The sequence below is a fragment of the Telmatherina bonti genome, assembly GCF_933228915.1.
Source record: "Telmatherina bonti genome assembly, chromosome: 20".
NCBI classification, from domain to species: domain Eukaryota; kingdom Metazoa; phylum Chordata; class Actinopteri; order Atheriniformes; family Telmatherinidae; genus Telmatherina; species Telmatherina bonti.
Genome location: NC_136618.1, coordinates 20,475,098 through 20,498,569, shown reverse-complemented (window position 1 = coordinate 20,498,569; position 23,472 = coordinate 20,475,098). Strand labels below are relative to the sequence as shown.

The 23,472-nt window shown below is 39.2% G+C and overlaps 4 protein-coding genes across 4 annotated transcripts; 1 reads left to right on the top strand and 3 right to left on the bottom strand.

The window, feature by feature from the left end:
• Nucleotides 1-405: 405 nt before the first annotated feature.
• On the bottom strand, nucleotides 406-1,600 carry sox32 (SRY-box transcription factor 32; the record flags this gene model as incomplete). The annotated part of the gene is made up of 2 exons (XM_079259499.1): nucleotides 406-1,067; nucleotides 1,300-1,600. 2 exons carry the CDS (start codon nucleotides 1,598-1,600, stop codon nucleotides 406-408), a joined length of 963 nt encoding a protein of 320 aa, XP_079115625.1.
• Nucleotides 1,601-8,551: 6,951 nt separating this feature from the next.
• mrpl15 (mitochondrial ribosomal protein L15) lies at nucleotides 8,552-10,995 on the bottom strand. Its single transcript, XM_079259565.1, has 5 exons — nucleotides 10,852-10,995; nucleotides 10,529-10,686; nucleotides 9,887-10,052; nucleotides 9,079-9,202; nucleotides 8,552-8,992 (listed from the first exon to the last, which is right to left on the bottom strand). Exons 1-5 carry the CDS (start codon nucleotides 10,954-10,956, stop codon nucleotides 8,655-8,657), a joined length of 891 nt encoding a protein of 296 aa, XP_079115691.1. The 5' UTR covers nucleotides 10,957-10,995; the 3' UTR covers nucleotides 8,552-8,654.
• Nucleotides 10,996-11,650: 655 nt separating this feature from the next.
• On the top strand, nucleotides 11,651-14,754 carry LOC306770660 (acyl-protein thioesterase 1-like). The gene is made up of 9 exons (XM_079259553.1): nucleotides 11,651-11,976; nucleotides 12,122-12,153; nucleotides 12,275-12,340; nucleotides 12,509-12,556; nucleotides 12,641-12,711; nucleotides 12,805-12,878; nucleotides 13,430-13,531; nucleotides 13,868-14,044; nucleotides 14,127-14,754. The coding sequence occupies exons 1-9, from the start codon at nucleotides 11,908-11,910 to the stop codon at nucleotides 14,184-14,186; spliced, it is 699 nt and encodes a 232-aa protein (XP_079115679.1). The 5' UTR covers nucleotides 11,651-11,907; the 3' UTR covers nucleotides 14,187-14,754.
• Nucleotides 14,755-16,040: 1,286 nt separating this feature from the next.
• Nucleotides 16,041-22,780, bottom strand: LOC306770516 (regulator of G-protein signaling 20-like; the record flags this gene model as incomplete). The annotated part of the gene is made up of 5 exons (XM_079259377.1): nucleotides 22,686-22,780; nucleotides 21,576-21,736; nucleotides 19,160-19,243; nucleotides 18,839-19,073; nucleotides 16,041-16,229 (listed from the first exon to the last, which is right to left on the bottom strand). Exons 2-5 carry the CDS (start codon nucleotides 21,731-21,733, stop codon nucleotides 16,041-16,043), a joined length of 666 nt encoding a protein of 221 aa, XP_079115503.1. The 5' UTR covers nucleotides 21,734-21,736; nucleotides 22,686-22,780.
• Between the last annotated feature and the right edge of the window lie 692 nt (nucleotides 22,781-23,472).

The following is a 23,472-nucleotide window of genomic DNA, read 5'->3' as shown; positions in this document are numbered from 1 at the left end:
AGGATATCATATATGTTAACAAAGCATGAGTCAGTACATCTGTAGTTTTCTCTAGTTAAGGAGAATTCCAATATTTGTTAGAAAAGTGGGTTTCTGAATTTTTGCTCTTTAATCTTTTTTCTTTTGCACTTTGCCGTTTCTATTCATGATATATACTTATTCTAAAATCTGCATCACAGTTACATATTTTTCATTTGAAAATGTTGGTTAATAATAAGATGAGCGCGAGAAGTTAAGTAAGAGTTATTTATTGATCCTTTATTACACAATTATAACACTGCCAGACAGTCATTATTTTAGAGCAGATGTATCCATACAACTAAAACACACATACAGAAAACTTTCAGCAGTAACATAATGAAGTACACTGGAATAATTTAAATAAATACACCTCTCTGGGTAGCTTCATGACAGTGAGCGTCCCCCTCTGTGGCTGCTCTGCTGATGATAACTGCTGGGATCTGCTGATTCAGGCCTGTGAGCAGTAGGACCCAGGTATTGTTCAAACTCACTGCGGTCAAGATCGTAAAGCATGTCCAACTGAACCTGCTCCAGGTAAAACTCCAGTGAAGGCCCAGTGGTGCACTGCGATACCCCATAGACCTTAGACTCCCCCTGTTCCACAAGCGTACCAGCTGAAGATGAGAAACCATACGACATATGGCTGCTCTGAGAGCCAAAATACACCTGAGGTTCTGCTTGATATGCAGGGGGCTTTGAGTATAAGCCAGAGTTGTTTGAAAAAGAGCTTGCTGCTGCTGGGTCTGGGAAGACTTTGAGGTTTGTGTAGCTGCTATGCAGTGAGACATGAGGGAAAGGGGGTGAATTTTGGAGAGTCTGCTGCTGGTTCTGGAGAAAGTAGGTGAAGTTGTAAGGCATGCTGAAGCCTGGGCTGCATAGAGGAGAACCTTCTGGAGTTTGAGGCTTGGCGCTCTTCTTCAGCTGCTTCCTCCGGCGGGGTCTGTACTTGTAATGAGGGAAGTCAATGGTGTGCTGGATCCTGAGACGTTCAGCCTCCTGCATGTATGGACGCTTCTCAGCCAAAGACATGGCCTTCCAGGTTTTTCCTACAGGAACACAAAGTTGTGAGTGATCTGTGCATTGACTGATTTGGTAATACTGACCTTTGAAAGCCACTGCAACTGGGTCAAGAATGTGGCTACTGCAGGCTGTAAGTGAAACGTGAAGCTGAGCTCTCACAGCTATGATAGTAATAATTCCTTAGATGAGAGAATTCTTGCTATTATCTCCTGTAGTCTTTTTAAACTGATATTAAAACTTCCTAAAACAATCGATTACCTAGTATTTTGCTTAGATCCGTGTTCTCCAGGTCTGGGTTGAGCTGCGCCAGGCGCCTGCGCTCCTCTTTGGTCCAAATGATGAAGGCGTTCAAGGGCCTCCTGACCCTCTGCTGCGTTGAAGCGGACTTGGCTTCAGGACTGGTGCAGCTGGAGTCCGAGTTCACAGAAAGCGGGCTGGAAGGCCCCAAACTGGGGGACCGAAGTTCACTCATCTGCTCCCCGTCTGCGGAGGCGGGGTCCTCGCTTTCCAACATGTTTGCGCAAAGCTGGAAGTTAGCGGCGTCTTGGCTGAAACGCATGGTTACCGACGGTATTGTTGGAGTTTTTGCACCGCTGCAGGCCGCTGTCATTCTCCCAGTGATGCAGAGTAATGGATATATCAGGCCGCTCCACCAATAGGAGGCCAGGAGGAGTGGATTTAAGGTGTGAACGCCAGGTATTTTTCTCAGGTCGGTGATAGGCCCATTTGAACCCTCCAATCAATTACGACCCCACGAAACTTCAGATCTGAGTCTTGAAACTGTAATAAACTTCACAATTGGGCTTTTGTTTAGACATAAAAAGCCATTTTTATCTTGAATTAAGCAACACAAACCGCAACACATCACATTTCTGCAGAATGAAGTGCGCATCAGTTCGCGACTAAATTCTTCTTTTTGTGACTTTAATCTCTACAAACTTTCCAAGATATTCCTTTACTTTATTTATTTTTTGATGTTTTACTTTTCTAATAACCACGATTAAAGTTTCAAACAAATGCATATGGTTTTATTCTTCACTTTTTCGTGAGGACTTTGCCCTAAAGCTGATTAAAACTTTTAAATTCAAAGACATTTAACTTCATTTTTTTAATCTCATCTAATAAATTTACACTTTAAAAGTTGATATTAAAACATTAATATTTTTTTTTCCTTGAAAACAAAACCTACACATTTACCTTTTGCAGTGGATAATCAATAGGACGTCAGAGGCTGGGAGGGAACTGATGGGAGAACAACAAAGTTTTCTGCACGTAGCTGGTTACTGATTACATTGTGGCTCTCAGCTCTTATCAGCCATCACTGTCTTTATCAAAGCACATTTTACAGGACCGAAACAAACATGATCAAGGCATATTTATTACACGATTACCGCAAGCAAATATTTGTACCATAGGGAGGAAAAAAACTTAAGGGGGGGGGGGGGGGGGGGGGGGGGGTCTGCATGATGAGCTCATGCCTTCACGTCATCAAAACAGAAAAATAACTTTGTCACGTTTATCAATTCCAAGGGAAAGATTAGGATAAATGACACAGCAGGCTTTGAAATCCAACAGACAACAAATAAAGATGGTCGCTCCAGAATGAAATTTTAGCAAGATGCTTGAATTTTATGGTTTTTCAAGAAGATATTTAGATTTTCCCCCCCCCCTCTCTTTCTCTCTTCAAACGAACAAAAAGTAAAATCGTGTAACAGAAGCGATTGAAAAAAAATGAAAATCTGGCATAAAGTAGAAATATTTATGTGATTTCTTACATTCTTATTTGGATCCTTCCATCAGAAAATGCGGACGCATAACACAACAGGATCCCATTATAGCTGCAGCTGCACCTGTATAGTGTCAATGAACATCTGTCTTAAATGCTGAAGACAAACATTAAACAAACAACAGATTCCATTATGAAGGCTGCGTCAACGTTAAACCAGCAGCATGGGCGGACGGAGAGCTGCACCTGCATCGCTTGGTCCCTGCAGATGAGTCGCTTGGCTCTTTAAATTGCAAATACTGTGAGTTTAAGAGGGAAGAGGGCTAATACACACAGAATGAAGGATAGTAGTCTAATCCAGATTAAAGAAGTTTTATGCATGTCGCAGAAAACAGGTTCATATGAGTATAGTCCTGTCCACACGGAGAATTTAGGATTTTATTTAAATTCCAGGATTTTTTCGTCAGGATTAATAGAGTTAATTATCTTGATGAAAATTCAGGTTAATAAAGGTGTTCTTTTAACTTCCTCCATTCTTTTTTTTTTTTTTTTTTTTGGCATAGAAATTGTCTGTGTCCTTCTCGCCAAGGCTCTGATGGGAAGAAAATAAAAAAAAAAAGTTTAAAAAAAAAAAAAAAAGTCTCGCACCATATGAATTATTCTTCGAAATGAACAAGTTGTCTACACTTTGTTAGTATTAGGGGTGGGCTGGCGTTTCTGTATGTCGTTGTTTCACAAGTTGTCAGATTTATAGCCCGAATCCACATCCACGGTGTTAAACGTGACGCACGCGCCAGTGCGCGGTGAGAAGCGCTAATGGATTTAATCAGTTATTTGAACGACTCAGCGTGAATACAACAACGTTGGTTTCGGCTGACCCATACTGAATTGAGTGATTTGAGAACTCTAAATTTCAGACAACATGCGAGTGTGTGTTACTGTGTGTGTGTGTGTGCATGAGAAAGGAATGGCTCTTTTGCACATTTAAATACTTGGCACCTAAATTCATCAGAACTTTGATGTGCTGAATTATTTCTGTAAATGGTCTGGACAAGCTCTGTAATGACCTTTAATCTATGAGATGACAGCAGGGTATCAGTGCATTGTCTCAAAGCTAAACAAGCAGAGTGCTGCAGCTCAATTGGCCCTGTGGTTTGAGAATAGGGATTGTTCTCTGTTTTTTGATCACAATGTGCCATTGTATTGGACAGAACTCATATATGGGGACGCTCCTCTCCCTCACTTTGGATCAGTGAGGGAAGAGCTGGCACAGGTAGAGCTGTGCACCAAGGACTTTCAGGAGTTCAGTGCAGCAGGATTTACATGGATCTTGGCAGCTTTGGATAATGTTTGGACTGGCTATGCTCACCAGCTGAAGTGTGCTGTGTTTGTGGACTGAGGTTTTTCTCTTTTTTTCAAATGAGGAGGCCACAACAGCAGATTACTTTTTAGACCCTCCTTTCCTTCCATTAAGGACAAGCAAATGGAGTTGAAGGCTTTTATAACCTTAAAGATTTTCTTTTCTTTAGCACATAGGAAAGATGTGGGAAACTGCAGGCTCCCTGCCTTGCAGTTTCTCTTGTCTCAACCTTTGATAATGAAGCACTGTATTCCAGCTTAGCTTCAGTGCCATCCCACTGACTTTCCTTACAGTGGCTCATTCATAAACAGCTTGCATTGTTTCATAAAGGTGCGAAGAGGATATAATATTGTTGTCTCAGGTGACCGTGATCTTCGCAGCGAGGGACTGTGTTGCATTGTCTTGTATTGTATGGGCACAGCAGGCCAGCATCAAGATACACTCTGTCAGGTCTCAGACATCATTCTATGCGGTGGCCTCCTTCCACCTCCACTCCTTAATCACATGTTTGAGGAGTAGACTGAGACCTGCAGGTTCCCCAAGTGCGAGCCTCCACACACCCCATGTAAATAGCACCCTGCCCGACCCGGCCCTACGTCAGGCCCGCTGAGAGGATTACATGCCCCCTGGTGTAGACAGGCTTAATGTAGCCTCATTAACAGAACACAATGTTGCCCCCACCTCTGAGCAGAGATAACAGACCGGGCTCATCCAGACTTCAAACACAGCTCAGACTCTAACTGACCAGGTGGGATGATGTCCAATCAGCTGAGGAAAGATGTACACAAGCGATAGAAGACAGGGAATACTCCACAAGTTTTGTTTTTTTTCTTATTTATACCACTTTAGGACCTATAAACAAAAAGTCACTCTCAATAGCTGTGATTGTTTAAAATCATTTCAGGCATTTATTGTGAAGACATGCCACACATTTGCAGTTTTCAATTTCTAAACAAGTTAATTTAATAGTTTCTCCACACATAGAATACATACTTACAGATGTTTTCATGTTCCATACCGAAAATGAACAGAACGATCTAAAGTATTAAGCACATGAATTAATGTTAAACATATTCATTAGCTTTATTTATACATAGAAAAAATGCTAATGTAAGTTATTATCTGCCACGACTTCACAGGTTTTTCAGGAAGGCAGCTCTGAATATTCTCGTAAACATACAGTCATCAATCATCGGTCTAGCTCCTTCTCTTCTTGTACTCTAATCAGACTGCTTTTTAACTTTATTTCATTTGTCTACTATGCAGGCCTCCTCAGACTGAGACTGGCTAATGAGGCAGAACTCCTCTCATGCTGCAAAAGCACCACTATTCTTTGCAAATTAGGAATTGTATTCTGTACTGATAAGACTCTTATCTGCAGAACTGAAGAGTTCCTCAAAAGTGTTTTATTGCCCACACAGCTGAGGCTTGCATGTCCCTCTGCCACAACAGGCTGTGTATAAGATCTGTGCTGTCCTTAGTTTCAGAGAGCCAGAGCATGATCTCAACCCTCTGCCACATGTCTCTCCTCTGCAGACAGAAGAGAAACAGGCTTGCATTTAGCAGTAATTAGCTCTAATTATTATTAACTGGAACTTGACTGAGACTTGTGAGACACTGGTATCTATGTCTGTCTTAAACGGCTCGTTCAAGGCAGCAGTCCTGCTCAGCTTCTGTAGAAAAGTCTGGATGTTTAATTAAAAAGTGTGAACTGGTTAGACTCAGACATTAGATTATTTGGAGCACAGACTGCAAAATGCTGGCCTGAAACAGGCTGACAAATCTTTTCAAGTAAAAAGCCAATTGATAGATTCTTTTTTTTTTTTTTTTTTCATGCAAACCCCTTAGCAGCCACACATTCAAAGGGTTGATGTTTGCGCCTCGGTCACTCCTTTTCTCCATGCTGCTCGTCTGAGACCTGATACAAATTCAAAAGGATCTGCTGCTTTGAAGATAAGCGCTGTAGTTCTGCCATAAACAATGATTGTGCTGTTTCTTTCCTGTGGCGTGATTTATTTAAAGTATTATGCTGTAAGGATCTGGGTTGGTTTTCCTGGCAGGGCCGGCTGTGTATGTATCCACAACTTGTAAAGCTTATTGGATACTTGAGATTCAGGAAAAATGCTCAGGGAACCACAAGCAAAGTCATCAAAGTGAAACCTTTGGCACACAAGGGAACTCATTTTGACATTTAGAAAGACTGTAAGAAATTCACGCAAAACTATAGACATTTTTTGTCAACGAATGAAAAATCTGACTTGATCAAACAGAACTTCTTTTTCTTTTTATTCTTGAAAATTGCCGATGCAGCAGGGAAAAGGGGAATTTATAAACACACAATGCTCGTGCTCTTGGGCACGCACAAACATGTGCTTCCTTTGATAAAGTGTTTTCATACTATCAGATTCTGTGGCAGCGTCTTTTCAGACAATATCTGCGTAAAATACCAAGTTATTTATAGTGAATGTGCCATTTTGACTTCAAAAAATAAACATGAAAGTAACGGAGACCACACATACAACGAGGAATTATCTAGCCATTACTTGTTAAATTAGAAGCAAGGCAATTATCTGAGTTAACCATAAATTTGCTATAAAATTCAGCTGTGACTACCCAACTCATAACTCAAATTTATTCAGGATTTGGCGGTTAAACTATAACTGTAGAGTGAGGATCACATTGTTTAGACAGCATATTGTATTTGCTGAGGCTGTCTTTTGTATGCAGTGTCTGAATTAGAACTACACATGAAGTTTTCATTTTCATACTGCAGAATCAACTTCTAAACTCAACTAACTTCCAATTGTCAGTCCATCTGTACATATATATGTAACCAACTATTAATCACATCTATTAATGGGTTCCAATATTGAAACAAGTCTTTATAATAAAATACAAATACAGTTGGTCAGATTTTGTAGAGGGTCAGGTTTCAATAGAATACCAGCTCGTAAAGAAGCAGAATAAATATTATATATGTATGCAAGTATTATGTAGGTAGTATAGTATGATGTGGTATTATGTGGTGCTAAGTAATCAGTTGTTTTGATAAACAAAACAATCTGATTAATCAACAGTGATTCTACATGGAAGTAATAGGAGAACATTCCTCTTGTTCCAGTATTTTCACATCCTGTTTTTTTCAGGAAGGAATGATTCACTTGGTGGAAATATAAATTAAGGCAGCAGAATGGGCTGCTGGTATAAAGCAATTTCATTTCTGTTTTACTCTTAATCTTAGCCCCGAGGTGGACTGCATTTGATGAAATTGATGCTTCAGTGGAAATGATACTTGCTGCAATTTAGCTTTTTAAGATTTAAATTTTGATTTGTTCTGTTTAATTTCAATGTTAGTTTTATGGGATTTATTTATTTTTTGTTTTAAGTTCATTTTGTAATTTTGTTGAGAGAAATTGGAAATTATTGAGACTTTGTGTATTAATCTTATTTGCTACCGGGGTAACTGGTTTTACCATCCTCTTTGATGGTTTAAGTTTCCCTGCAAATATCCAATATGTGATCACCTTTCATTCATTTCTGTTTATGTAAAGAAATTGATCCGGCAAGCCCACATTTTTCATCTACTTTTATCAAACCAGAGGTCAGGAAGCTCTTTTCTAAAACGATAGGGGACTGCTGGTCCGTTTGAACAGACGACTTTTCCTCTTCCTCAGGAATTGGATAAAAACTAATGGGATATGCACCTGTTGCTGGCTTAGGGGGTTATTTTTTCTGTCCTTCATTTTAGAATGGAGCCAATTGTTCTGGCAAAGACCATCCTGCTTTGCTCTCAGGTTGACGATATGCTGCAGGCCACGTCTTGTTTGTGCATGAGTCCTAACTTCTTTACCCAGCTGCTGCTTCAGCAGAACAAGTTTTATACTTAATTCTGGATTGTTGGTAAAAAATCTCAAAGTGATGGAGCTCTTCCCACCAATGCATAAATTAGGTTTAAAATTTATAGGATTTCACAAAGCAGTATTTCTTTTAAAGCTAAGATGTTGCAACTATTTAATAGTTTATGTATACAAGTTTATTTAGCTTTCAGGATAAAAAGGAATAAGTTCAGCTTTTTGTATCCCAATGCTGTGTGGATGTGTGGTGGCAGTGGGGTTGTTGGTGGTGGTGGGGGGTCTTCTGAACATCCATACCAGGATACAGCTGCCTATGACTAATTTCAAACTCCCCTTCTAGGGCCTATGCAACTCATTTCACAAGTAACACACATCGCCAGGCATCTGTTTCCTGTTTTCATTCTTTGAGTTATCTTATTTTCCTTATTTCCCCCTCACCTGTTACAGTTCACGTTTCTTCCATCATGCTGCACGGGCCAGTTACGCTCAGGCATGATGCTGACCGACATCACTTGTTCAAATCCCGAACATGGCATTAAACAATTTAAAAACAATTTATGAAGCTGAAGAGTAACAAAACAGAATTTAAACATTTTCAAGACTGGGTTTAATTGTAATACAGACATCCTATAAAATAACACTTTCTCAAAGCAAAGCTCAGGGTTTTTCTGATCTACGAATTGTAATATTTCAAAAGTTTCTCATCGGTTGGTTTCAGAATCTTCTTCTCCGGCATGTTGACGACCCAGCCTGGAGAAAGGCCAAAAAAGATCTGTCGGACATCCTTCCTGGTGGCCAGCATGTGATACAGTTCATCTTTTGAAATGTCTGGCAACACATAACCATACTTCTGCGCCAGGGCCAGCCGGGCCTGCTGGACCTCATCCGGATCTGCTAAGTAACCCCGGTTTTCAGCACAAGTGTAGTATGGCACCATATTTTCCCCGGGCAGCATTCGCTTTGGGATTGGTTGCCCACGCATGAAGAACGGCACCGGTTTGATGAGAATCCCTGCCAAAAATAAAGCATTTTTAGAAGTTTTTTTCTCCAGAAACCAGTAACTTAACATATGACAAGAGCGATCAATACTTAGTTACCGAGACTTATGGGATCGTAGAAACTGGTCGTGATGATGCCTCCGTTCCGTTCAATAGCAGCTATGGCTCCTTCAGATGCTCTCTGAACCTCAATGTTGATTTTTGCAGCAAAAATATCAGCACCCTGAAGGAACAAACACATGGCCTTCTGTCAGGTCTGGGAGAGGACAGGGGTCAACATCACCATGTGTATGTGTCAATGAGCAACAACACTGTGATTTGGTGCCATCTGCTGGTGGAAATTGCTTCAGGAGCCCAAATAATTATCCTTCAACTGAAACGTGCAATCTTGGCTCTGTTACAATTTGACTTTTCAGACTTTAGATCGTTTATATGTTTTTACTATTTTTTTTCCCTGAGTATTAATGTATAGCAAAGCCGATAACATGCAGCTCTGCTTTCTGTGTTTTTTATTCCATAAAACATGGAATAGAAATAAGTGACTATTAACAACTAAAATGTAAAATGAAAATATTATAGGATCAATTTAGCTATAAACATTGCCACCGAGAGTTCTTGTCTCTTTGAGAAGCTCACTTTACTTTATTTGGTTACGTTTATATGTCTTACATGCATGTTCATGTGCTCATCTGCATTTAGCTATGCCATCACTGCACATTAAAATAGACAAACTGTACACATATATTTTAGTTAATATATCTAGTAAAAAATCAATTTAATGCAAAAAAACAAGTATCTTAGAAAGTAATGTTTTACCTTATTTTGTGAAAATAGAAGACAATGTTATTTAGAGATTTGAATTTCCTCCCCACCTTGTATAATGAGTAAAATATAAGGTAGCAATTACCTCATCAACAAGCTGGACTCCATAGTCCCTCTTCAGGGGCTGGATCGTTACTCCTCTAGCGTTTACAAGCTGGGTCAAGTCTACAGGTTGGGTTGGATCGACTCGCCCCAGATCAATCAAGTACTGGAGTCTTCTCAGAGTCAGAGGCTGGTATTGAGGACGCCGACTGAGGAAGCACAGCACAAACTATTATGTTATAATCTACATTGGTTATTTAAACACAATGGCCAACTCTGAAAAAAACATGGTTGGTAAGTATGCAGAAACAGTCAAGTCCAGGACTACTCAACTGTGTCAGACAATAGTCACAATCCTGTAGGTTTGTAGTGTTTATCTGCTCCAACACACTTGACTCAAGTTAATGAGTCATTATTCACAACTTCATTGGCTGTTGGATCTTAATTCGAACAAAGTGCGTTGAAGCAAAAATACCCTGAAAATCTGCAGCACTGCAGCCTTGAAATGGCCCGAAATAGTCAGCTCTGAAACAGCAGTAATTACAGATATTTCATGGCTTATATGGTTTATGGGAACGCCCGACTATTAAACGCATTACTTTACCTTTAAGTTTGAGAAAAAGCTGTGAAAGACATTTAAATCTCAGCATTTGCACATGCATCAACATTAATTTGTAATCTGTACCTGTGCCCTTCGTTGAAGCCATATTTCGGGATAGCCAAATAGAAAGGAGTCTGGCCCCCTTCAAACCCCAGACGAGGTCGGTTTCCTCTCTGTCGCTCTCCTTTATGACCTCGGCCGCTCCTGTTTCCACCATGCTGTCCTCGACCCCGCCGTTTGCCCTGCAACAAAGCCACATTAACATCTCTTTTTGTCCAGAAGGTAAAACATGTAGAGTAGACTTCACTAGCTACTTTAGCTTCACTGGCTAGTATTTGCTACCTGTCCGTGTTAGCTACACTATGCTTCTCAAACGTGCTTTTACAGGATTAGGTTGAAGAATTTACCAGCTTCTTGGCTCCTGGTTCAGGCCGCAAGTTTGCTAATGTTATTCGCGGCAAGTCATGTAGCAATTCCAGTGCTTTACCACCGGATTTTTTAGAGAAAGACATGTTTCTGCTGTTCACATGTCAATATTAGCAAACCAAGGACACAGTGGTCACGTGATGTGAAGGTAGCGGAAGTACGTCCCTTCCGCTTCACGACGTTTCCGTCTTAAAGTATCACAGTAAAACGAGCAACAAACATTGAAACATTATCAAACATAACAAATAAAAATATATTTTGTGTTATCTTTTTAACGACCTTAAAAGTATTATGTACAAAAATAAAAGAGTAAATACAACAATAAGAACACTAAACATGCACTTTTATTTTTAATATAATTTTTCATGGTTTTAAGAACTCATGTAGTACATAAATAAACTTTGGGTACTTGGACTTGCTTGTGTTGGTAAAGCGGTTTCATCTCATTCAGATTTTAAAATCTGAGTCAAAGGTCACAACACAGGAACTTCAGATTTATCCGTATGTATTGTATCTCATCCCAGAGTTACAGAGGAAGGTGCAGTAAACTGCTAAATATATAAATACATATTATTACAAGTTCTAGTTGATGTTCTTGAAAACAATACTTTGTTTTCCTGCTTCTGTCGAAGATCTACCCTATTATCAAAGCAGGCTAGATTGAGGTTTAACATACAACCAATGGGTTACTTGCATCTGTGAGGGCGGTGCTTACAAAACCCAATCATGTTGATCAGGGGGCGGGGCTTCACAGCCCGTCACTACAGCTGGCGAGTAGCGCGCTAGTAGCAGCTGTGAGTCGGTGTCGCGTGTTATTTTCATATAATTCAACTTTCATAAAAACAATTTACGAGCGCAAGCGGCAATAGGAGGCAACGGTACTCTACCGTCCATCGCCAGTGGATATATTGGCCTTTAGTTGCTTTGCATTAGGTAACCTTAACTCCAGTCTGGAAACAGATTGACAAGAGGAGTGACATCGATATTAGCTGAGAGGTGCTAACTTCGCCCCTGCATATCAGCTGCCTCAGCGCTGTATGTGCGGCAATAACATGTCAGCGCCTTTACCTGCCATTGTGCCTGCTGCCCGGAAAGCCACTGCGGCGGTGAGTGATCAATTTTGTGTTGCGACGTCCAGTTTTATTTGTGTCCAAACAAAACTGTTGACTTAATAAAGATAAACGATGACAGCTAATACATTTTGACAGCTGCCATTCTCTACCCGCAAATTGATGTTATTGATCTTTATAGGTCATTTTCCTGCATGGGCTTGGGGACACTGGGTATGTGGAAAAAAAAGCTTTGTTTCTTCCCTGTGCAAAATGGTTAATATTTGTCTCAGTCTAAGACTACCTTATTGTATTTATTCTTTGTGTGTGTGTGTGTGTGTATCCATTTTAATAGGCACGGCTGGGCAGAAGCTTTTGCAGGCATTAGGCTTCCGCATGTGAAATACATCTGTCCACATGCGTAAGTATTTACATCTGTTACTTTTGGAAAGGAAATTCTGAGAAAGGTTTAGAAAATATACAAGAGCATATTCCAATTCCTTTCATAGCCATGTATGTTTTAATTTCCATATCAAACTGGATTGCATGCTGGATAAGTGTCTGAATCTGTTGTCTCTTGTCCTTTCAGTCCCACCATGCCTGTTTCTATAAACATGAGAATGTCCATGCCTTCTTGGTAAGAGTTACAGTTTGTGTCCATTTTTCAGTACAGTGAGGGCTTTCCACTTTCTGATCTGTTGTTTCATTCATTCATTTCCAGGTTTGACATATATGGTTTGAGCCCAGATGCAGACGAAGACGAGGCTGGTATCAAGAGAGCATCAGAGAATAGCAAGTTTTTAAAATTGTTTTAAAGCTTTAGACTCATATTTTATCTCACTTTAAGTTGACAGGAGAATACTTTGCTTTTATTCCACTCTGCAGTTAAAGCTTTGATAGATCAAGAAGTGAAGAATGGGATACCGTCACACAGAATTGTCCTGGGTGGGTTTTCACAGGTAAGTCAGATGAGACACTGCATTTTCTGCTATTCACAATTCTGTGATTCATAACACATATTTGACATCTGAAAAAATAATTGTTGCAATGATTCTACAAACGCATTTATTGCACATATCATTTTACACAAGAAACAGGACACTGAGGTCACTAATACCATGTTGACAGGTTAATGGAACTGATGGTTTATAGGGAAGAATTATAATTATAGATAATGCAAATTGAATATGAACAGTTTATGAAGTCCATACTCCTGGGATTTCTATCAACGACATTTTGGCACATGCTTTCAGCTATTGTTAAAGACCAAAAAGAATTATTCTGTTGTAGGTGGTTAAAGAAAAGATATGTACAAGTGAGAGTGCTCCTAAAATATTTAAAGTAAAGCACATGACTTAGAATTTCCCATGCTAGCCGGGGATTTATGAAGGGTTGTAAGTTTAACTTAACTCATGCCCGCAAGCATAATCAGTTAATGTCTGTTCTCATGTGTAAATGAAAAGTATGGATCTGATGTTCGAAGGACTCGTTTGTTGGTTTGTGTTTCCAGGGGGGAGCATTGTCTCTTTACACTGCTCTGACGACTCAGCAGAAGCTCGCCGGCGTGGTCGCTCTAAGCTGCTGGCTTCCCCTCCGCAAATCCTTCCCTCAGGTTAAAAGACAGAGAGAAATAAACAAACAAAAAACCAGACTATTCTTACCTGCATGTTTTAGATTTACATAATCACACTTTCATGGGTGTTCCAAAGTTTTTGCATTAAATTTAGATGAATTGTTGCTTTAGAGTTAAATTTGGTGTTTTTTTTTTTGTTGTTTTTTTTTTGCCAGTATAAATAATAATGTCTTTTAGCTTTTAAAAATGCACATTTGATTCTTGAAACATCTTGGGTTTTTTTTGCAAACTCTGCCTTAAGTGGAATTATACCACAGGGATATCCCATAGCCATAATCAGATAATAAGAATAATCCTAATCTCTTCTATTCTCAGGCAGCTGCCAACAGTGCAAACAAGGACATGCATGTCCTGCAGTGCCATGGGGATGCTGACCCCTTAGTCCCCTTTATATTTGGCAGCCAGACATCAGAAAAGCTGAAAAGTCTCATCAATCCGGCCAACATCAGTTTCAAGTCATATCGGGGTCTACCTCACAGTGCCTGTCCGGAGGTCAGTGTGGTGTCGCATTTCATTGTGGAACTTAAATTATCATGCTGTCTGAGTTATGGTTTCTTTTTTTCCTCCTGTGTAGGAAATGGTGGATGTTAAGCGATTCATAGAGAAGCAGCTTCCTGCCATCAGTGATGAATGAACTAAAGAGTGTCCGCTCACCTGCTCAGCGCTATCGTAGTCCTTTGGACTTAACTTCAGTGAGACTAGGTGGAGCTGAGGACTACTGACTTACTTGACAATAAATCCACGCTGCTACTCCATAGATTTAGACAGGGCTGGGGTGGTCAGCCCTGGAGAGGCATGACTGAGACGATGCTGCATCCTGACCTGGAGCCACGCACAACCCTCAGTGTTACAGTAGAAGAGTAACATTAGTTGATTGTAAAGCTACTCACCATTGAGACGAGCCATTCTTCGCAGGAAACTTATGTATTATAACAACTAGGGCTATATTTTATGATTTAATACTTTGTCAATAAATGGCCTCTTAAATATTTTTTTTCCCCCCATTACTTCATCTTATATGAAGTGCTGACATTTATTTAGGGATCTTATTAAGCAAAACTGCCAAATTTGTTAAGCTTCCAGCATTTTAAATGAAAGATTTGTTTTTTTTTTTCCTGTTGAAAATGTAATAATACAATTTTAGATGTGTTCATAACCTCTTGACCATCGGGGCCACCTCTGGGCCTTTTCAAAGATGATGACACAGTCTTTTTTTTTTTTTTTTTTTCTTTTTTTTTTTTTTTTGTGAGTGTTTTAAAGTCCCAGATGAGGGACTAATTAACAGTTAATTTATATGATTATTTTATCAGAAAGTCATTGATACCATATTTCAAAACCTCTGATGGATTGGCAGACACATGATTGACCATCAGTACCGTCATGCACAGTTGTATTGAAATATGAAACATCTAACAGATTGTACGAGATTTTATGTTTAAAAACTTCCAAAAACTGCTCAGATGGAGCCTTGTGGAGTTAACAAAAGGACTTTAATGTATGTGCTGACAGATTTTTGAATTATTAATAAGAAAACTATAATATGAATTTTTTTGGCACTTATGCATTAGGTATTTATTAATGACTCCCAGTGTAAACCAAGTGCAAGCACAATACTTAGGCAGCTTAATTGAGAAATTGTTGAGAAGGTTTTAGATGTTAATGACAAATGACAACAAAAACAACATCTGATTGTGCTTTATTGAAATTGTGAGAATTCAAATAGCATTTTCACACAAATTTCTTTTTAAATACACAAATATATCAGTGGTCATGTATTCTTCCCTGTTTCAGTTTAAATTAAATATATCACTAATATCACAGTATTGAAATATACAGACAAGGTTGATTTCTGGGTATCAGCTCATCAAGTTGTAAAAACATTTATCCTTTGAGAAAAGCTAAAAGCACCAACATGAAGTCGTCGTCGCTCTGTTCATGATCGACCAAAGGTGCTTTTGTAGAAGATGTTATTCCAAGGCACTTTCCTTCTTCTTACATTACCTCTGAATAAAAGTCACTGGTTTCTACAAGAACTGGATATGCATTAAGGCCCACAATATACCTAAATACAAATGCAGTACTCACAGATACGTGCTTTCCCTCATTAAACAAGGTAGAAAAGTGCAATGTTAAACGCTAGGGTATATACACTACCAGTCAAAAGTTTGGGAAAGTGTCCCCATATGTATATATATATATATATATATATATATATATATATATATATTTCCATCATTATGTTTATAAAAATATAGATATGTTTTCTTTAAGTACAATAACTGATGCAAATTCTAGTGTAATGTTTGTTCTGTGAGATTTGGTAAGTTAATCATGGTAAATAAACAGCAACTGCACCTGGATAAAGACCAGTTTTTAAGAAGTGTTCATTTTCCTGTCTGTCTTTCAATAGCAAGACTCCCAACGTGAACACAAAACTCCTTTGAGTGGAATGCATGCGCCAGAAAGCTAATGTTGGCAGTGGACAGTCTTATGGCTCAGGAGGTGGCTCTTCCAGGCTTTTCAGCAGATCTGTGTATGCGCTCGAGTTTATGAAGCGAGGGTACGAGTCTCTCTGCATCAGCGTGTAGATCTGCTGCTGAGCATCATCAAACGTGTGCGAAGTCGGCTCCAACATGTTGCGGTTTATCACTTCTCGAACACGTGAATCCAAACTGACCTAAAAGGAATGTAGAGATGAGGGAATGAGGTTCAATTAAACTTGTCACATACAGCCAAAATGAATATTTTCCATCTTAAAAAATATGACAGTTTAGAGAAAGGTTTACAGAGCATTCTTAGAAGGTTTGGGTAGACAAGCTCGTGATCAATTGAAGATAACCAAAAACAAAGCAGTTTCGCTTTTTAAGAGCCTCTAAACCAACTAGAAGTACAGTCTTATTGTAATAACAATGCCAGCATGGGTTAGAGTGAAATGTAACTATCTGAAAATACCCAGATCAGACCATGGAATTCTCTGTGGTTGAAATGCTGTACATAGTTATGAATTTGGGGGATTAAATGTGTGGTTCCAAGAGAACTGATGTGGGAGTGAGAACCAATCTGTTCTCAAACCTTCATATGCATTTATTCCTCATTTGCTTGTTTGCAAACATGCCATGAAACAGCTGTGGATAGTTGTCAATAGTATAGTTCCTGGATGGAGATGCATTGGAGGATGTGTTCCATACATGCACAATACATGTATGGAATATGAAATGGTCAACACAAAGTGTGAGACCGTTATAATATTGTAGCGTTATGTGTAAGAAAACTGGTTCAGTCACAATTTGATCCCTTAACCCGACCCAATTGTTTTCCTAATTTTGTAATGTGAAGCATCTTTTCCTTTCTTGCATTTAGACCCCCTTAATGCCCAAGCCAAAGAGCTAGAACATTTCTTTTCCTTGATCCTTGAAAAAAGGGGATCTGGGATAAGGCCTAAGTTAGAAAAGCTAAATCAAACAATGAGTTGATTCTATATACATTAATGTTTTGGCTGTGATGTCATAATTGCTAAGTTATGACTGTTTTAGAAAAGTGTGCGATGTGGTAGGCTACTGAAATTAAGCCTTCTTAAAACACAACTGTCCACATCCACACTGTCTGATCATGTCTCTGCTTCTGCCTTTACTGCATCTGAAAATGTCCAACTCCCTTATTTCTAATCTCTGGCATCTCATCATCATACATTACAATTTGCTTGCACTAAGCAAATCAGTCTGACCAGTTTCTTTAAGTGATTTATTGAGGTATTCCCTCCAAACTGTCTTTTGCACATATCATGAAATATCCTTCGTGATCTTTGGGTTCATATTGAAATTAGACTGTGGCATTAGTCAGGTTTCTCCTTCATCTCAAAGTGCATCTTTCATTTTTATCATGTGACTAAGATAAGATACCGCTTATAAATTAGTAATAATTTCTACCTCTATGTATGATATTATTAAAGGTATGCTGATAGGTCAATGCTGTGTATATGATATATTATTGTTGCTGTTGTAGGTTTTGATGGTCAGCCATCTTGGTTCTCCTTTGGCTTTCCTATCATGGCCAAATTTGCTCGTGTGAATTATTATTAAATGTGCTGCAGCTGCGAGGTGGAGTAACAATGCTTAGAAAAGCCTATAGCAGGTGTCACACTCTAGGCAGCCAGCTTTGTTTCACATAGTAACCACTGCTTAGATTAGTTTTTGCATCTTTGTTCATTCGATTATTTTGTTCCCTTTTAAACAAAAGAAATTGAACTTGCATTTCATGGTGTGTACTCCTTCGTGTGCTACTAACATGAGTTATGTTTGTAATAAGGTAAGCATCTCTTTCATTTCTGATGGAAGTCACCAATGGGACAATGAAATACTTAATCAGGAAAACAATTTACTCAATCAGCCCTATTATATTGGAAATGAAAAACCTCAAAAACCGACAACATGCAGGTCAGCAACAACACGGAGCACTGTTCAGATTCGCCGTATACTAAAACATCAAAGACTGAGTTTACAAAACCTTATCAGGTAAATATTTCACACATGTGTAATGACATTTTACATATATGTAAAGTCAGCCTATAAGATCTCAAATAAAACAAAGGAGTGGCAGGACAGGAATGTTTGGGATTTATGGAGCCTATATATAAAAAAAATATTGAATTATGTTGTGGCCGGCTGTTCGACATATTACATAAGCTGCCATTATTTCTGTTTTCCCAACGTGGGCCTCCTCTATAAAAAAAACCCAAAAACTTAATGATTGTGCCTAATTGAGGAATCAGTACCAAGTGCCTGAGAGCAGATAAGGTACATGTGTAGTATTTACTGTGTATAGCCATACTGGGAATAGTTTGTGCCCAAATTTATAATGAATACTAGTTCAGAGCTGTGGTACTAGTGTCAAAAGAGTTAAAACCCCCAAACTGGTGGATGTGAGCAGAGGTGTGAGCTGGAGTGTTGTACAATGTTTCTGTGGCATTTTGACACAGAAACAGCAGGACACAGACATTTCATTGAGATTGTAGGAAATTATGGAAACTTGTAAAAAAAAAAAAAACAAAGAAAGAAAGAAAGGACATATGACTATTTCAAGGAAAATTATAGTTTTTTAAAACCTGGGATGCAACGATTTTTAAAAAAAAAAAAAAAATCAAAACTTAATGCGTTTTAACATGAAACACAGGAAATCAGGGCCTGGCTGTCTGGAACTGGAGACCAAATCCGTAATAATAACACTAGTAATATAATATTAATAATAAATCCATTATGTTCGACTAAATGCACATCTTTGGTGTCTCACCTCTTTAGGGGAAAGGATGGAGATGAAGTCCTCATATATTTGACGGACTTTTTCCTCCACGACAGTCTTATTTGTCTCCTTTTTGAGCTCCTCGCAGGCGAGCCAGAACATCATGTTCTCCTCGCTGAACTCCGTCCTCAGGAACTGCCTGAAGCAGCTTCGCCCGACTGCACTTTTCATCACCTTTTCAAATGACACCCCCCAGGAGCGAGCATCTTCTAGAGTGGGCTCTAGGCTGAAAAACAAAATGATATTTGTTTGATTTTCACTATGATAGCAGAGATTCTGCCTCACTGAAGTTTTTCAGAGGGTTCACTTCACCTTTCTTCACAGTTCGTGGTTCCGTCTGGCCTGTGTTCAAACGTAGATCTCTGCACGGTTTCATCTTCACTCCTAACAGTCAAACTAGGAAAAAAACAAACAAAAAAATGCTTTACCTTGCACATTAGCTGAACTGGAGTGAATTTTCATCATTGTATATTTGCCTTAGACCTGGAAATTAGGGACAAACAGCCTTTCAATGTCAACTTTTTTATTCCCAATAAATGTGATCATATTAAGATGATTAAAATTTTTTCATAATAAAAATATACAACATTTTAATCCTCCTCTTTTCTGTTTTTAGGTTGTTTGGTTTCTATTCTCATAATACCTGACTTAAGAGAAGATCATCCTTGTATACAAACATGTAAATAATATTTTGAACAATGCAGAGGCATTGTAAACATGATCCACATTTAAAGGACAACACCTACAACAGTCAGGTTGATCCCTCGAGAACCGCTTGTGTACATTGTAAATTGTGTCAACTGCTGTCTTCATCCTGTGGGTCTCACCTGTGCATAAATAAAATGTTCCCAGTACCTGATGGAGCAGCTGGCTGTAAACTAATTGGTTCAGGTGAGATTCCACCATGAGCCAACCCTTCTGAGAGTGTGGCCACTGCAGCCGTGTAATGATCAAATGAAATTTATGTAAATGAGACAAAACTTATTATTCATCCCCAGAGGAGTGAATTATAGCAACTACGTTTTGCTCTCTGTAGGTTAGCTGGCCTCTGAGGAGGCACAAGTCAGCCGCAGATCCTTTTAAAAACAGGTGAAGGTCCCTAAGGATTCTGTCCAGTGAGGGTCAGTGTCAGGGGCGATGGTGTGGACTAAGTTTATTAATCGTCGGGAGAATGCAAAAAAGAAAAGGAAAAAAGGGGGTGGATCTGCAACTTAACTGCAATGACTATAAAAATATATTAATTTTATTTTTTCTCAATTGCAAATTAGCCAGTTGTTTTATTATGTTATTGATTTCTCTTTTAACAGTTTTATTGTCTTGTTATTTAGGCTGATTGTGTACATCACTGTGTTCCAACTCTGGTTGTTTTAAAGGGCTTTATAAATAAAGTTGAGTTGAGTTATTTGTGCTCAATACCTATCTTTACTTTACTTTTCATAGTTCCAACATATAACCTGAGAAAACCTCTAAAGCTTGTCGTAATTTATCTCTGGAAAGCCAAAATATGTTGATTCCTGTAGGTTAGAATATGATTTATTCTCTTTAGGAAAACATGTTGTTTGCCTTCTTTTTACTGGATGACAGGAATCACGTGAGCTAATGAGTGGCTGCAGACTGACTGTCTGATGCCCCAGAAGACACGAACTCTATAATGATCACAATAAACAAATATTTGTTTGCTGCTTTTAAAAGTATCAAATTTAATATCTGACAACCATTCTATTGTTCTTGCAAGTAACCCTGGTCGTTAAAGCCCACCATGGTGTGATTCACAGAAAATAGACATCCAACCAGTTCTGTTCAATTCTGCTTTGGAGCCATTCATTGAATCGAGTTGTTTGAAGCAGGTAAACGTTGAAGGTCTGTCTGACGATGGGCCTTGAGAACAAGAGTTTGGGATCCTACTCTACTAGCTTAACAACATGGGTCTCTCAATCTGGTCCTAGAGAGCCAGTGTCCTGCTGGTATTGGAGGTTTCCCTACTGCATCACACTTGATTCAAATAAAATTAATCTCCACAGCTTGTTGTCAAGGTCTGAAATGTAAAGCCAATGGGGAGGTGCCTGAAAATGCAATACCACTATTGCCCACCAGGGGCTGGTATAGCAAGCTTTCTGGTTTTATAGCTTGACAAGAACAGACATTTTCCATATATGATCATTTTAGGCTTTGCCAAAAGGCAGTTTGATACTATTCTTACAGCTCAACACATTTTTTCCCAACTCGACACATACTCGCACGTTATCTAGAGCCCTTCCTCACGACTTTAACTCTATTAACCATTGCTTTGAGGCCGCAAATACACATTGCGTGTGCAGACATATTTTTTCATAAGCAGTGTAACATTAATTTCTTATATTCTTTATTTTTGTTTCTGAATTTCTAAATAAATAAAATCCTCTTTTGAGTCCTTTCCAAAAATAACTGGAAGTCTCTTCAGTTGGACAAATTTCCAGAGTAGATAGCCTATAAAAGTATATGAGTTCACTCATCAGAGGGATTTAGATGCAGTGAACTGTTGGTTGCTACAACCTTTTGAGGTGGAAAATCACCAATAATTGTAAACTGCTATTTGGGAATGGAGATGCTTTTTTTTAATTAATTTTTTTTTAATTTATTTGTAGCTAAATGCACTTTCTGTAAATGATAGTTTAAACGAATGGGCTCTTCTCCCCCTTTTTGTACTTTCTTATCACCAGGCCTGCTGTGTGGATATCCAACAGATTACCAGGAGCAGCTACAGCAGCAGCACCAGCAGAAGCAGCAGGCGTTTGAGGCGTTGGTGGGGGTGTTTCCCATTCTGTGGCGCGCTTGGAGGACACTGGCAGCTGCTTCCTGGTGAACCTGCATCTGTCTCTTACGCATCTCCACCCGCTCTGAGCCCATGGACTGCAAGCAAAGAGGACCACAGTGAGGGATGCTTTTACTGGAAGATATTACCGCATGAAGAGGGTGCATCACAAGCAAACACGACAGCTGAAGGTAACAGAAGAGATTAAAGATCTGACATAACCTGAGGAAATAAACAAATTCTGATTTATGAAGTAGCTAAAGTCTAAAATATGATGTCACACTTTATTGAAACTACCGTATCAGAGGGAGGAAAGACGACTCTTGCGGAATGTGCACGCCTACTTCACGATCGTGACGTAAGAGGTCAACTTGCAACGCAACCTCACAAATCGATCTTTATCATTCAGAAAGAAAAAAAAGAAAGCGGGATGTGTGAGAGCTTGGTTGAATGTAAGCGGCCAAGGAAGCCATCGGCAGATGTCCCACCGGTTTAACAAAACCAGAAAATCACGAGCAACACCGCCCCATCCTTTCCTCTCCGTCTGTGAGGGATGAGCAGTAATGACAGCGACAAGGCGTCATTCTTGGACCGCAGCGATCACATCCGTCAGTTGCATCCTCGGGAGGATGCGCACGCTTCATGGTGGACAAGCACTCAGCCCAAAGCAAGCAGCCATTTATAGAAATAATGAAATTATATTTGAACGGAAGCTGGTGAATTTATGTTCTGTCAGTTTCTGTTCAATGCAAACAGAATCCGATCAGCATAAATCTTCACAAGTTAACGGCATTGGCATCAGTAGATTTTTAGTCTAATAAGCCTTAAAATCCAAACGAATGATCCAAAATTAATCTTAATATTTACAGATGCGGGAATATCCAGATAAAGATGCTCCAGCTTTACTGGATCCTGATTTACTCGCATTGTTTCTCCACAAACACAAATAAAAATCTGACTCCCCCCCCCCCCCCCCCCTTTTTCTTTTAATTATCAAGATGGTTTTATTAATTATTAAAACAATCTTTAAAAAAAACGTGTACTCACTGTGTCACCATGAATGCCAGAATACAGGTGATTTTCAGCTCGATCACATCCGCCTGCCTCGACTTGACACAAACCAGTCGGTTTCCTCTGTGCGCATGCGTTTCCTACAAGTGTGAAAAGATTTTTCTGCGCCCGTGCACTGACGGCCGGAACACAATGTGCGCTGTCTGTTTCAGCCATGACTTCTTCTGGACGGATGGAAGCTGGCAGACTGTTGCATGGCACATTTAATACTGACATTCTTCTTTCTGATTCTGCTAAAGATAAACAACAGATGGTCGTATAGGATCAAACTTTCTCTAAACGGAATGCTTTTTATTGCACCAAACAGGCTAATGCAGGAACACAGTTCAGTCCTAATTACTGCGAGTCCAATTAAATCCCATCTGGTGCCAATATAAGCAGCCTATCTTTATTTTTTTATACAGCTTCATCCCAAGCGCAACGTTACTTAATTCTTTATTTTTGTTAGTGCTAATCGTCACTCAGTGACACATTCCCTCCTAATACTAATTAATTCTGCACGCGGAGGCACTGAATAATTCAATCAAACATCTGGAGACCCCAATTTCCGCATCTGCATCATTGCTTCTCCTGGTGAGACCTAGTCTGGCCCATATCCACCAGAGGGCAGTAGTAATTCACGAAATAGTGTTTATTTAACCAGTCAGGTATCAGTGGAGGCACATTAGGCTCTCTGCAACTTTTGACAAGTGACTGTTCTGTAAACAGAAACTAAATTATACAATCAAACTCTGAACTGATTCTACTTTCAATATTATTCATT

Coding starts and splice junctions, on each gene's coding strand:
- mrpl15 (XM_079259565.1), bottom strand. CDS start 10,956: ATGTCTTTCTCTAAAAAATCCGGTGGTAAAGCACTGGAATTGCTACAT. Junction 10,053..10,528: donor GGCTTCAACGAAGGGCACAG/GTACAGATTACA, acceptor GTGCTTCCTCAG/TCGGCGTCCTCAATACCAGC. Junction 9,203..9,886: donor GAGTCCAGCTTGTTGATGAG/GTAATTGCTACC, acceptor TTGTTCCTTCAG/GGTGCTGATATTTTTGCTGC.
- LOC306770660 (XM_079259553.1), top strand. CDS start 11,908: ATGTGCGGCAATAACATGTCAGCGCCTTTACCTGCCATTGTGCCTGCT. Junction 11,977..12,121: donor CCCGGAAAGCCACTGCGGCG/GTGAGTGATCAA, acceptor TGATCTTTATAG/GTCATTTTCCTGCATGGGCT. Junction 14,045..14,126: donor CTCACAGTGCCTGTCCGGAG/GTCAGTGTGGTG, acceptor CCTCCTGTGTAG/GAAATGGTGGATGTTAAGCG.